The sequence below is a fragment of the Colossoma macropomum genome, unplaced genomic scaffold, assembly GCF_904425465.1.
Source record: "Colossoma macropomum unplaced genomic scaffold, Colossoma_macropomum, whole genome shotgun sequence".
In the NCBI taxonomy this organism is placed as follows: Eukaryota; Metazoa; Chordata; class Actinopteri; order Characiformes; family Serrasalmidae; genus Colossoma; species Colossoma macropomum.
In genome coordinates this window covers 9,958,789-9,974,572 of record NW_023494787.1, presented here as the reverse complement: position 1 = coordinate 9,974,572, position 15,784 = coordinate 9,958,789, and the positions used below count along the sequence as shown (strand labels likewise).

Here is a 15,784-nt window from a genome sequence, read left to right as displayed (position 1 = left end):
TTTTATTGAACAGGCAGCAAAGGAGAAGCACAGAATGGCATAAACAACACACGTACACATCAATAAGCTAACAACAACAACTTATTTACAAGGAGAAGTCTCTGCTACCACAAACACGGTGCATCCCAGGAGCCTCTTCGCACAGCTGCTCTGCATGGCCATGCCTCCTGTGGGCCCGCAGCAGTGTGTGTCAGTAGCCAGACACTAAAATATATGAATTAATACAATTTAATAGTAGATAAATGCTCCAAAAATCCTGGGCTGCTGCCTGGTCAGAACTGTGTGGGTGAATCAGAACACAAACAACACAAACAACCCAGCATCAGTGGCAGTGGTGAGCGACCCCACCAATCAGTGTGGTGTAGCCCTATACTTTACAGCCTCCCCCACAGGAAAACAGACCACTTCTTTGCCACCACTCTCTATATTTCTGAGTAAATGTTGCAAAACAGAGGACATGCTGTCTGATGGTCATTTTGGAGATCTAATTACTCAGCACTGTCTCACTGATTCAGAATCGTCTCAGTGTTTCACAAGTCTCCCTGATTCAGAACTGTCTCACTGATTTAGAAATGTCTCACTACTTCAGAACTGTCTCATTGATTCAGAACTATTGTACTGATTCAGAACTGTTGTGACAGTTGCAGTGATTCAGAATGGTTCTGTTCAGAACTTTCTGACTGATTCAAATCTTTCTCCCTGCATCTGTATTGCATCTCTGATCCAGACCTTTTTCACTGCTTTAGAGACGTCTAAATTTGGACTTTTTCACTGTTTCAGAACTGTCATTCTATTACAGTCCCCTCTCACTAAATCTAGAAATGCAGAACAATCTAGAACAATCTGACTGACAACCGTCTCACTGATTCACAACTGTCCTCAAACTCATTTAGAACTGTCTAACTGGCAAATAACTTTTTCACTTATTCACAGCTCTCTGATTAGTACAGAACTGTCTCAATGATTCAAAACTATATCACTGATTCTGAACTGTCTTACTGATTCAAAACTGTTTCACTGACTTAGTGCTGTCTTGTTGATTCTGAACTGTCTCACTAATTTAGAACTGTCTCCCTGATTCAGAATTCAAAAACTGATTTGACACTGTTTCACAGGATCAGAACTATCCTACTGATTCAGACCTGTCTCACTGATTTGGAACTATTTCACTGATTCAGAACTGCGCCACTGATTTGGAACTGCCTCACTGCTTCAGAACTTTCTGACTGTTTCAGAACTTTCTGACTGATTCAGAATGGTCTCACTGATTGTAGAACATGGAAAACAGTGAGATTAATTAGAAGTTGGATTGATGAAGATGTTACTTACTCATTTGATCTTTTATTTCGATTGACTTGATTAAAACAGGTTAAGCTGCTTACCCCATTAACTATATATTTTAGATAATTTTAGACAAAATATTCTTACCACATCTCTTCTGTTTCATTGCTATGGTCCCACTTCACTCCCCTAGTATTACCACACATGAATGTTTAACATGTGCACACACACACACACACATAGAGGAAGCTTGGCTGGATCTCACTGACCCCCTGCTGCTCCTCTGTGGTGCAATGCTGCACGAAGTGGTTTTGTTTACTGTAATAAAACATGTTTTCATACTGACCTGCCTTTTTAATACAGGCTTTCTCAATAAGGCTACAGCGAGCCAAAAGTTTCAAAACGTGGGCCTAATTCCAAATCGCCTGTATGCTAGCTGGCTTTTTCACTCTTGGCCTGAATGTTTATCATGTTTATTGAGTTTGGAAAAAGTTCAGCACACTCCATTTTCCTTTCCACAAACAAGTACGTGAGCATCACCATTAAAGCAATTGACAACAGCAGTGAGTAGTCACCTCTCAAATAATCACCTCTCCAGTTTAAGGGCAAGTCAAGGGCAAGCTTTAAAACAACCTCCTCACATTAATTCACAAGACATGACATTTAAATGCAGATTGCTTCCCATACCAAACCATATATTTATTGTCATGTGCACATAAGGATTGAAATAACAAGAGGTAATCCTGACACCATAGAGGCAGCAATAGCAACAGCATAAACAAACAAACCTAAAAAAGGTTGGTTTGTGTAGCCATAGCAATAACAAATATACTTTACGTATGTTGTATTATGCTTGTTGAATACATTGTATACAACCCATACAATTTTACAGGTATTCAACATTATGTATGTCATAATATGCATGTTGAATGCATAGTATATAAACTATACACATTTGCATGTATTTATGCATAGAAATGTAAGAAGAGTATCTATCTATCTATCTATCTATCTATCTATCTATCTATCTATCTATCTATCCATTTCCCTCTTCAGTGTCAGTGGCATGCAAATATTTGTGAATTGATTTTCCAGGCTATTATAAAAATGATTATTTCCCCTTTTTAACAGTACAAGTAAGTTCTTTACTATTTTAGGCAAATGTGCTTGAAGTTTTTCTTCTTAAACATAGATCCAGACTTTCTACAGTCATTTATCAGAATGTCAGTAAGGTTATTTATATCAACTAATTATTCAAATACACTCTAACATTGAGGAGCATTAGTTACATAAGCTGCAGTGAGGTGTATGGAAAAAGTGGGTTTAGTCTGAGTTTGTTTCTGGCCTATCACACCTGTTCATTTCCTAGTCAGGTGCTTTCTTTTTCCTACATCTGGCTTCTTCTCTTTACCTCCTCTACTGTTCAGTCAAGTGGTGGGGCAGGTCTTTGCCCAGTCAGGAAACACTCCAGTGTTTAACCCCTTAAAATCCCAGGTTTATTACATACTAAGGCTTAATATTCAGTAACTACAGGGACTTCAGTGCAAACTGGCTGAGCTATTCTAAGGTTATGGAAGTGTGTAATGAAACCCCTGCAGACCTATGCTGCATCAGAGGTGGGAAGTTGAAGCTCAGAATTGCATCATTTACATGGATGCCTCCATGAAAGTGAGTATTCTTAACAGTAAGCTTGCCAGCTAACATTAGTGATGTGAGCGATGATGTCAAGTCATGATGTTCGTGATGTGTTTACCTTCGCAAAACAGCAAACTTTATGGTCAGTGTTACAGATTTACTCACTACTGTGTCTGTATGTTGACTGATCTAAAGGAAATATCATTTAAAAGAAGAGAAGTGGTTCTTCATTACTGTTGATAGTGTAAGCAGCCATATTGATCTGACATGCACCAAGTTGAGAACACCACCCCAACTTTCCAAGCAGGAATTCCCAGTTGAGGGGGCGTTACTTTTTCCTAGTTAGAGATGGGAAATTCTGAGGTATGAGCTTCAGGCGATCTCAGCATTATTGTACAGTGATTAATTCTAGAGTTTGGAATCTTGAGTCTGGAGTTATTATTGTCATTTTGTTTTGCTATTTCAATGTAATTTCATAATTCCATATCAATTATTTAGTAGCTACTTTAAATCATACAATATCTTGTTTGAATTATTCAGTAACTACTATGACTGATTCAGAATGTACTATAAGTGATATAGTGATAACCCACATACAAAGCCTTAAAGGTGAAGGAATGAATTATCTAATTAAGTAATTATCATTTAATCTATTCATCAAGCATCATGATGACCCTGCAGTCTTATTGCTATTCTACACAACTACCCCCCAACACCCCTCTCCGGCCCACTGAGGGGTAAAGGTCAGCCATCAAATGTGACAAAGTGTGTCGTAGGTGCTGCTCTGACGCAAGCAAAGCGGTTAGTTGTAGTGTCTGGTGACAGCGGGACGCATAGCAACGCGCATGCTAGCTAAAAATACACTTCCACGTCTAAGTTATTTTAAACCCCTCCCCCCATATCCAGTGCAAAGGGCCTTCACGCTGCAAACTGGCCCATCACTAATGGCCAGTTTGGATCTAATATGATTAGGAAGGTCTTAGGATAGACAGGTTTAATGATGTCACAGTCTTTAAGCTTTTAATACCATCTACATTAAATTTTACACTTGTGTTTGGTAGGTTAATGGAACTCAGACATGCTGTCTTTAGAATTCTTTTAAATGTCATTTAAAATAAATTTGGTCGTATATTTCATATATTTTGTTTTTCACAAAGTAGAATCTCAAGAAATGGAAAAAATATTAAACTTCTAATATCTTCTAAATTTTTTTAACATATGGCTAAGTTTGTGAAATGCCATACAAGGAATGCTGCTTGTTTGAACTTATATTAAAATCTAGAATTACTTGAAAATGAATTTACTTTCACTTTTCTCAAATAATGATTATCTAATAAAAAATGTATTATTCTGCTTTTAATACTTTCTAAATTAAATTTCACACTTGATCCTTATATGTTCATGGAAGTGTACATTAATGGTCTAAAGTAATTTACAATTTAATGTAAAATGAACTTAGTTAAGCATGTCAAAAACGTAATAAATTAATATGAACTCTTCATAATCGTTTGCCCTGGTCAACCTGCTTGCAGTTTGCCAGTTTTTCATTCCTTGAAGAGGGGATTTTTGTTTTTTTTTGTCCTCCAACCTTAGAAAAACAACCTGCATTTCAAATCCAAAGCTAGAAACACAATCAGCCTCAGTCACACAGCCAATTGCCTCCAGCAAGAGCGTACACAATGGACCCAGGAGGACCTGCAGACTGGGAAACACTTTCGTACGTCAGAAAAGAAAGGAACACTTCCTTCAATTCATCATTGAAAGTTAAAATCACTCCGCTTCACCTAAGAGCACTTCGGGTTTGGCCACAAAACACAATACCAGGCTCCTCCAGGCCCGCTGAGCCGTGTCATTTAAACCCAGCATCATATTGTTAATGCACGAGTGTATGTGTGGAATAGAGTTCATTATTCATACACACACGGGTCAGCTGTTTAGGATGTGTTACTTGAGTACAGGAAAAAAACAGAAACACCCCTTCACAGACCTGTCTCCTGAACTCCATTCATCATCTTTTAACTAAAAGCTCAAACAAGACATCATTATTATTATTATCAGTAGTAGTAGCAGTAGAGAAGAAGGTGGCACAACCAAACACATCTTGTAATTTGCTTAATTTTTAAAAACAGCTTATGTTTTTATATACAGTCATATGCAAAAGTTTGAACAAGTCAAATTAGGTGTTTTGTTGTTAAAGTAAAAATAAGCACAAATTCTCTACAGGGAACGATCTTAAATATGACATTTTTGTGCTAATTATAGTGCATTATTTATAATTTTTTTTTGCTTTATTTAGTTTAACATATTGCAAAAAAAAACATAAAATATATATAAAATATAAAATCTGCCATAACTGTTATGTTCAATTCAGCAAATAAACAGTAATTGTGTATTAAAATATGCAGAAGTGTGTTCATTTTCACTCAGAAAATCAACCAGAGGTGCCCAAACTTTTGACTATGTTAACCTTAACAAATATGTTTTTAATCTAGAACAACTTGCATTCATAATATTCCCTGGAATGCTATTCCAGAGTTTAGGAGCTGTATAAGAAAATGATCTTCCACCAACTGAGCTGTAAGTGATCCTAGATGTTTGCAGCAAGCCAGCCTCAGCTCTATAGCATAATTCAGATGAACCTGTGAAAAAAAGCCTTCCAAAAATAATATATTTTGAATATATATGGGAACATATGGACTTCCCTCACTCTTTAATTAGGCAGGCTTAGTTGTAGCAGCTTATTAACCCTTTTGCAAGTACAGTCCCACCAGAGGAATTTACTGTGGCTGGTCTCTAGATAGCACAGCCCCTCCTGTGGGATTCATCCATGGGTTAGAATGTTCCGTTTTGATGCTGCCATACAAACAGCATTAGTTCGACCCATTCATCAAAACTGTTTGCTGGTTTGTCTTCACACAACTTACAGAATATATTCAAAAACTGCAGCCACAGTTATTATTATTATCTCACTATATAAATAATCTGTCATGTTAGGAGAGTTAGGTCACGTTGTTAAGGACAGACAGAGATTTTCAGTGTGACATCACTTACCTGTGACTAATGAAACGGTTTACCTCTGAATCACGGCAGGGCTGGCTTTCTACCTGGTTCTTCCTTTCTGTGATAATTTTGTGAGTGACCCCCACCCAATCAAATGTGGCGTTTTGGGATATTTTCCTGTTTAAATACATATACGTCTTTGTTACATTTTACATTAGTTTGTGTCCCGCCCTCCTGTATTGATGACATTAATAAGGCCTTGAAGTATCTAATAATGATTTTAGAAAAGTTTATTAAAAGTCTCTATCAACAGCTTATCACATTTCACAGATACACAACACAATAAGGAAATCAAATAATGGAAATAACTAAGATAAATATAAAACAACACTGAAATGGAATAAGGTTCACAAAAGCTTTCTGCTTGTCAGCTTTCAGCTATTCAGAAGATAATCAGGTCCTGTAACTTTCTTTTTAAGATTAAGCAGTATTGCAAGTCATTGCTCAGTCAGATGTGGTTTGTTTCATACAGCAAAGTGCAAAGAAAGAAAAAGAATTACTGTGTTATAATACTATTACTTCATTTTAACAATGTCATAATTGTTATATTTGAATAGTTGAGCGAAAAATCAAATCATATGCAGTTTTCCCACTTCTAAAAAATGTGGCCATGTTCGGGGCTTCTTTTGCTTTGCACTGGAGCTATTGCAGCTAACAAGTAATGGAGGCTTATGTACGCCAGTTAGCATAGCACTAACTGCATGTTTGATCACCACACACTTGCTTTAAACTGTGTCGAGCTGTTGACCAATCTCAAACAGACTTGGAAACAGAGTGGTTTCTGACACCGCAAGACATACAGTTAAAGGGATTTGCAAGGGTACTGGAGTACTCTGTTAACCGCTCAAACGCATATGCTAATGTAAATATTCAAATACTGAAATAGCTATTTACTAATCATTAGTTATCTTAGCACAGATAATACAGAAGAAAATATACAGAACAACAATACAGTGAAATGAAATGGTTTTGCTCAGGTTTGTGAGTATGTTACGTTATACTTCACTACTCATGAATGAGAAGGCCAAGAAGCAGAGATTAGCGCAGCTGAATCACTAGCTAGGCTAGCTACTCTGGCTGATGTTAGCTTTGAAAATACACTTCTCTGACCAATTACATGTTGGCACATTGTCCACCCAGGAGAAAATACCTTGTGTAGTCCTTATCAGCATTTACCATAACACTACTAGCTCTGTTATCTTATTAGGCAGCCTCCATTACTCATCCAACACGAAAATCTACCAATTGCCCTATTTTTGAAAGCAAGTCTATTTGAGATTACTTAACAACACAGTTTGTGCAATGCTAGCTGGGCTAATATCTTCCCTTACTTGTCACTGACATTAGCTTAGTAGCTCCAGTGTAAAACTATAGAAGCAAACTTAGGATGCTAAACATGTCTTGTCTGATCAACCACATTTGGGGTAAAGGGGGTTTGTATAATTCGATTTTTGGCCAAACTATGTCTAACAGTCACTTTTACATAAATTACTACTGCTCTGGAAGGCACTACTTGTGCCTTGGGTCACTTTATTATCATTCTAAAGTGTAGAAAGTCATTATGGTAAAGGCAGCAAAAAAGACAAATACATTTGTCTGATGTCCTCCAGCTGTCCAGAGCGAAGCCTACATACGATTAAACGTTAATATAACCTAAGTACCGTGTCTCCAGGTGAGGTGGATGCTTCAAACGTAAGAGAGACGTCCGCTTCAAAGGAGGTTGCGTGAAAGATGCTGGAACAATTAGGACTAAATCATTGTTCTTTGTTTCGTCTTTCTTCTACCCCCCCCCCTTTTCCATTTCCTCTCAGCATCAGCCCAAATTTCTTTCCATTAATTTGACAGAAAGAGAGAGAATAGGAAGCAGCAGTGGATTAATGGGGTTCTTCCTCTCCAGGGTTTGTACAGCAGTTATTCGTCTTAATTCTAAAACTTTCTCTTTGGCTCGCTTCCCAGCTAGCCAGATGCAAGCAATCTGCCTGACAGTAGAGAGCGAGCGAGCGTGCGAGAAAGAGAGAGAGAGAGGGAGAGAGAGAGAGGGAGAGAGAGAGAGAGAGAGAGAGAGGGAAGGAAGGAATAAAAATCCTGCCGCTTCTCTTCAAAGCCAGGGCTGTGCTGGTCAGTTTAAGAGAGTTTTTGTGGTGAAGCATGTTAAGGTCAGCATCCTGCGATCCCGCCATTTATTCAGGCTTCTCCACAACATCTGGAAACAGCTGTATGTGTCTCCAAAAGCCCCAGAAACGCCCTGTTCACCTCCTTAACCCCTCACACCGCCTTCACCTTATCCCCACATGCTACCGCATCCATCAGTGCCTCGGCCTGCGTGTCCACCCAGTGGCCTCATTCCTGCCACATGCTAATGCTGTTATCAGTGGAATAAGGACAAAGCACTGGGAAATGGACCATGCTCCGCCCACAAATGCATTCTTTCATAGCAACTGTTGCCATTTTCGACAAGCATTAGAGAATATTGGGGAAAAAATTCTATGCAGCTCAATGAGAAATTTTAGCATAAACAGTTCATTGACAATTTTAAATGATATTTATTTTGTAAGCATGTAAAAAGTCACAAGGTTGCAATAAAACGTGATCAAGCTACATGTGGCCTATGCAAGACTACAGCAAGCATCTGTGATTAAGGTTCGTCCACACATATCCGGATATTTTAAAAACATCATTTTTTTCTCCGTTTTCAAAAAAAAAATCACCAGCAGTGAGCATGCCAGCACCATCCTAACATTATATTGTGAGCAAGTGCATTGCACAAAAGCTCAAAAGCTGAAGCAGACATTTTCCAAAAAAAGTGACAGCGCTGTGTTACAAACACAGTAAACTTTATCTTGCAAGGCAGCAGACCTCCAAAATGTGATATTTCACACAGATTCACAGTCAGATTTTTGCCAGAAAATAGAAGCTTAAAAAGTGATAGAAAGCTCTTGCTTGCCAAATGTTTGTTTACACCGCCATGGCTACACCACCATCTCTGAAACATCCACACAGTCCTGACAAGAGTTATGGAGTTAGAATTTCAATTTTAACTTTAGTTACTGATCAAATCACATATCCTTTAGAATCAGAGAGGTATTTTGTAATATTTGCAATTAAGGTGACACTCCATTTAAAGGAACTGAGTGCAAAACATTCACACTGCACTACGTGTACAGAAACTACCCAATTCATCAGTCATTTTTCAGACAAAGTTCTGCATACTTAATAAAAGAAAGCAGCTGCAGACAAGCACAAATTATGCCGTGATGTCAGCGTTTTCAAAAAGCTGTGTTTTGTCCATCCACACAAAACCACTGAAAGAAGTGTTTTCAGAAATCTCTTTCTCCCCTTTGAAGGTGTTTTCATAAAAACGCTCAGTTTTAGTGACCAAATCACAGCTTTCAACTGGATAGGAGGCCAAAACAAACAGAAAAAACTCTCCTCAAAAATATCTGGATATATGTGGACTAGGCCTAAATTGTCTCCTGAACATTTCGTAATTGAGTAGCTCAACTTCACTGATTTAGCCTGAGGAAACATATTGTTGTGCATTCTGTTTTTGCCGTAATGCTGGTACATATGGCACATGTGATAGGGTACATCTTCCTAGCAAATCTCAGTTATTTCAGCCATGCTACAGAAGAGGGATGTGTAGGGGTGGGCTATATGGCAAAAAACATAACATCACAAATATGAGTGCACTGAAATGATTTTTTTTTTTGCCGAAACCTAAGCACAGGCTACAATTTGTACAATATGTCCTCAACAACAGAGAAGCCTTAGTCATTCAAGGAAATGAATTTCATTATTATAGTTATGCTTTATATTTTAGCTTTGTCGTTTGTCAATTTTTTCTTCATTGTAAAAAACTGTGGCTAAGGTTAGTGTTTGCGCACTCGATGGGACTTTCCTCTTTGCTTCTTTTGTTTTTTCTGTATTCTGTAAATGGAGTGGAATGTCATGTTTTCGAGTGGTGAAGTCGAAAAATGTCACAAATTTTTGTTGGGCATTTTCACCATTTTCGTTAAATAATTTTCAGCAGCTTAAACACAATACTTCCAGACAGTTTCAGGATACATTATGTCACAATATACAGTTTCTGTGATTGTTATCAGATTATTAGGCTATTCAGTTTAATATGTTGGAAGGTAAGTTAATTTTCACATACTGCACTAAATCCAATTAAATAGGCCTAATTATACTTTTTTTCAATGAAACATGCAGTTGGTCAGTGTTCCTTACATACTGATGATATCCACTATATGCTCTGAAAAGCATTATGTAATTTATCACAATAACAGTTACTATCAGCATATTGCCGACTCCTAGGTGCTGGCTGCACTGTGAACACAGTTAGTTAAACAGCTGAAGATACTTAACTTTCTGCTTAGCCTATCAGTCAGATATTTATTTCTAAAAAGCTTGAATGCACATAAAATCACTATGTTTTATTCTTTTGCACATATACACAATAAATATCATTTTACATTATTAACACATTATTATTTTTTTTTTATTTTGACAAAAACTGAGCTGTGTGCTACAGTTTCTCCTTAGGCTGAATAGAATTTTTGCCAATGTTCTGTAAAATTTGTCCAAATTCGCAACCGTGGCTATGAAAGATCACAATAGTGGCAAAGCATGGGTAGGCCTATTTTCTGTCATGAAACATACTCCTACAGCTAAACCCCATGTGTAACATTCTTTGTAAGTACACAGGCTTCTTCCCTCCCGGTATGTGCAGCTGCAGTCATGGTGATGAAGCAGGATAACCTTTTTTCTCCCAGATAGCATGCAAGGAGTGACTAACTGTGTTTTTCTTAGTACATGTGTAATGTTTTTGATCTGTATTAGTAAACAGGCTGTGGGATCCACCTTAAGCCTTGCTTGTCTCCAGGTTGGCTTCTTTTCTCCACTATGCACAGCTGCAGTTAAGATCGGGCAGCATGTTTTTCCTAATGTAGGTCAAAGGTTGAGCTTGCTCGTCAGCCAGTCTTCAGGTTCAAGAGAGTAAAACCACTACGTGCAGCTGCTCTCATTGTGATGAAGCTAAAGGACTTGCATGTAAGGAGAAGTGAATAACAGCATGGTTTTTCTTGCAGGTCACAGGTCAAGCAAGGCACACTTCCCCAAGCGAAGTTCTCCGCAGTCACTTGCTTATACAGTAGCAGTGACATGAAAAGAAATGGGTCTTTGGAAAGGTCCAAAGTCTCAAACAGCCAGGTCAGGCGAAGATATTCCTGTGGTTGGTCACCAGCACTGTCTGGCTTTCCCTCCGTCTCTCCTTCTTCCTCTCCAGCCGGACCTTCCAGCAGACGGCGCTGAGGCCCAGCAGAGCGAGGCCGGAAGACAGCAACACCAGGCCAAAGTACGAGATGGTGGAGCCATGGGAGTTGAAGCTGTAGGCCACAGCCGTCACCACAATGCCAGTGATGAGGACCACCAGGCCGAAAGGCACCGTGCACCTACAGCAGAAGCAGATTTCACTGTGCATGAAGTTCGTCAAAATATTTAGTACGTGGCAGTGATTCTCAACTCTGGTCCTGGCATTTTTGGGTTTTTTTTAACTCTTAAGCCTTATTCAAGCTAGATTAGTTTTACCTGGGGAGGGGCTGTAATCTGAATGATAACTGTGGAGACCTGTGATTTTAATCCAGTATGAATCTGCAATGTCTTTAGTTTTAACAAGTCTGCTCAGTAGAAGTTCTGGAGTTAATATCTTCTGTAATTTGCTGAACTTGGAGCTCCCTCAGTAATAGCAGTCCTGTTTGAATCAACATCGCAGTAATGTAATAACAAACCCGCATAATAGAAAATGGTGCCTGCTTTTTCTACTTTTTTCATTTTGTTCTGCGAGCTGAAGATGAGGTAAACAGTTAAAATGGAGCTTACTTTGACCCAATTCAATAATCCTCAAGTTCATGACAAGGCTACTAAAATCCACAACATTTTTGGTGACGTCCGAGTGACAAGGAGGAAGAAAACAAAGTATATCTAAAAAAGTACGTTTCACAAGGCAAAGCATTTTCTTTTTTATTGGGCCGCACTTTATAAGTATCCCTGTCACAGCACTTCAACCTATGTTGTACTTTGGAGTTTATTTTTGGTGGCAATGCTGAAGTAAATGTCTGTGTGGTGATGTTTCAGTGTGAGCTTTTTAGGGTAATTCAGGGAAATTACACAGATCCTTTATCCTGTACAAATCTGCCAGTTAAATCATGCACAAATTACTTTACAGACCTCCTCTTGTAAACTAATCCAGCTCGGATGGGACTTTAGAAGTGCAGAGTTATTACTGCTGTTTGCTATAAATGTATATGTAGATATAGTACTTTACTGTGCAAACATCGGACATCACTCTAATTTCCAGTCAAAATGGCCATTACCTATCCTTTGCCTTTATTACAGCTTCCATTCTTTTTTAGAGTCTTTTAAGTTTAGTCATACAAGATGTTTTTCTGCTTCTTACAATCTACATAACCTCAATCACAAATTTAGATGCATCAGTCCATGAAATTTACATCACAGATGTCCAGTTTAGACATCTAGAGCAAATTTTCTTCTTTTTTCTCTATTTTACTCAGTAAGGGATTCTTGACAGCTACACATCTTTTCACACTCATACTGTTGAGTTGTCTTCTCACAGTGGAGGGATGGACAGAAACACCTGTGGATTTTTCAGATCTGAAGCAAGAATGGAGCTTGATTTTCTCCTCTCTCTCAAAAATGAAAGCTTTAAGTACTGTTTGTCTAATGGGGGCAGTTTGGTGGTCTCACAGGTCTTGCACGGTTGTTAGGAGCCCACTTTCTCTCTATCTTTTAATAATTTTTTGACCTCCAGTTTTGAAAACCCCTAGTTTTTCTCTTATTACATTTACACTTATGATCGTCCCCTTCTCTGTGCAAATGGATTATATGTAGTCTCTCCAGAAACATCTCCTGAAAAATAAACAACTTGTAATTAATGGCCATTTTGACTGGAAATAAAATTAATAAAGGGTGATCTGCATCAACAGGTTCAAGCATGCATTTCTGACTTTCACCATTTGCTTTGGTGTCAAATAATTAGCAGGATGTTTTTTGTCTTCCTGCAAAACATAAAGCAGAATGATAACCTTTCATCAAATGTGTTTGGAGGGAGAGTCCAGAACAGTGGTCACCAACCCTGCTCCTGGAGACCTAATGGACTCTCACACTAATTACTGTCCTTAGATGTCCCTGATTAGCTGAACCAGGTTATGATATATATATATATATATATATATATATCATTAACAGTAATTATGCATTAAAATGTGCATAGGTTACTGGAGCATAACTTAACCAGGGTCATTGAAATTTTTGCATGCTACTGTATGTTAATCTAGCTAGCCAGGAACTTTAAAGTCTCTCAGTAGATAGTCAAAGAGTTACTGACCGGTAGCAGGAAAGCTCTGCCCCACCCGTGGCTGCCGTCAGCTGGCCCTCTGTGACCAGTGGGATGGTGACCGCGCTGACCAGCGGGTCATTGTTGTTGGTTTTGTCTGTGAGTGACCTCTCAGGGGCTGTGGGAACTGTCATGGTGTCTTTAAGGGGCTCCTCTGGCATCGCAGGGTTGATTTTAACAGGTTGTTGAGGCATGAACCACAGGGTGGTCCTCAGACCTTCAACGGTTAATGTCTGTGCACCTACACTATAAAAAAATAACAGAGGATCATCGATAAAGAAAAAATACACTCCTTTTGCTCTGTACATCTATGCCTTTTCAAATCATTTATTTAGACTTAAATACAAATCCTCATTCAACACCTAAAGTTTTCATGACAATCATATTACAAGCATGTAGTATTCTGTCATATTATGTATTTTAACATGTTTTGATGGGTTTACATCAAACATAAACAAAGTACAGGCTAAAAATCACATGCTATGGAGCTACAAGTATCTTGTGTACTGTCACTATGTGAAAAATCTCTTTATCTTAATATGCTGTGATGTAGTTTCTGTCATAAACAAAGTATAATAATCACGTTGTGTTATTAAATGTTGTGTTACTGTGTAAGTAACCACTGCTATGTGTTCACCTGCGTCCAGCGTCTGCACAATTTGGATTCTGTATGTGTACTGTATTGTACTGTACTCTACAGTTGGTGATATACCCTAGTGTTTGGAATGACAACTCAAAATTTTAGGAATACAATTAGAGGTAGGTGATATTGCAAAAATATAAAATTTCACGATACACAATATATCACAACATTTATTTTTACAGACATCTGGTCAGTTGCAACAGAGTAAAAAGTACCAGCAGTGCTACGTTACAAAAATTACTATCAAAAACTTTGAACACAAAGATTTGTATTATTTATTAAAGATATGAACAGAACTGTACATGATAATGATTTAGAAAGCTGTAAAATAATGAATGATTTACTGAATAGGGTATAATTAACATCTAAAAAGTTTAATATTTCAAATGTGGTGATCAAATTTCAGGCATCAAGAAACAACTGTAAATAAAAAAACTGAATATTATTTACTATTTAATACCATCTTATTGTTCCCAAAAAACTTGAAATACTGAATATCTTGAGATTTCTTCTGCTGTCTATGGCTTATTTCAGCCTACACTGTGTAAGTTAAAACTGAACAAGATTCAATTATTAAATTCACTTATTAATATGACAAGTGATTCCAAACTTTGAACGCTAGTGTATTTGACAAATTCTGCGATGTTATCATTTCAACATGATTTCTGTCTGGAGCCCTACTTAGTGTACACCGTTGAGATTTGGGACGCACTCCAGTCTGAACACTCGGTGCTAATGGTACTTTAGTCTCAGTGTTTATAATGATGTTTATTCGTAGTCTAGTTGTATTTTCAGGGTCTAAACCCACCTTAAATGTTTGTGCTCACTTTAGAAAACTCTCTGGACCTAGACTTTGGCGTTTAATCGTCCTCTAGTCCAATTTTATAAGTCCATTTTTTTGCCAAAGGGAACCTTTTAGCGATTTTGCTAGCTATAAGTCAGGCTGTGCTGCTTTGACGACTTCGTGTTTCCATTCTTAAACTTGAAAGAAACTCTTTTTCATGAAGAAACAGACAAAAACACAAGCAAATTAAAGCTACAGCCTGTCCGTCTGTCCGGCTCCGGCTAGTAACCGTTACAAGACTCCAGAGTGCGGAGCTGCTTTCAGTGTGAGTTTGTTGGTAAAGGTGATGTGATATCCTGGAGAAGGGATAAAGCTGTGTAACTTTACCTGGTCAGCGTTTTCCATCCCGCTCAGCTGCGCTCATGAATTTTCCATGAGTTCCAGTTATCCGGTTAGAGAGAGAGAGATGGTGCTGGAGAGAAAAAGCTGAGTGATGGAGCCTCATGTGCTCTGAACTGAACTGTGGAGGAACCTGGAGTCCCTGTGTTCCTCCTCCAGAGAGAGAGAGAGAAAGAGAGAGAGAAAGAGAGAGAGAGTGGGCAAGTGTGTATGTGAGAGAGAAAGAGTGTGAGGGAGGGAAGGAGGGGAGAGAGCGCGTCTGTGAGAGAAAATTGTGTTCGTGAAGGGGGAGAGAGAGAGAGAAAGAGAGAGAGCGTGAGAGAGGAGGTTGGGAAAGAAAGAGAGCAAAGAAGAAGAAGCTACGAGAGAGAAAAGGAGAGCGCGCGCGCGCGCGTGTGTGTGTGTGTGTGAGAGAGAGAGAGAGAGAGAGCGAGAGAGAGATAGATGAATTGGGAGAGAGAGAGGTGTTGTAAAGAAAAGCCACGTTTGTAGAGGTGGCTGAGATGAGGAGAGGTGTGCGTAGTTTTTTTCTCTTTCATCTGTTTTCAAAGACATTTCATCGCTGCAT

General features: G+C 38.4%; 1 protein-coding gene across 1 annotated transcript; it reads right to left on the bottom strand.

Annotated features, from left to right (window-relative positions):
• Nucleotides 1-10,745: 10,745 nt before the first annotated feature.
• tmem100a (transmembrane protein 100a) lies at nt 10,746-15,563 on the bottom strand. Its single transcript, XM_036566067.1, has 3 exons — nt 15,205-15,563; nt 13,382-13,636; nt 10,746-11,429 (listed from the first exon to the last, which is right to left on the bottom strand). The coding sequence occupies exons 2-3, from the start codon at nt 13,582-13,584 to the stop codon at nt 11,189-11,191; spliced, it is 444 nt and encodes a 147-aa protein (XP_036421960.1). The 5' UTR covers nt 13,585-13,636; nt 15,205-15,563; the 3' UTR covers nt 10,746-11,188.
• Between the last annotated feature and the right edge of the window lie 221 nt (nt 15,564-15,784).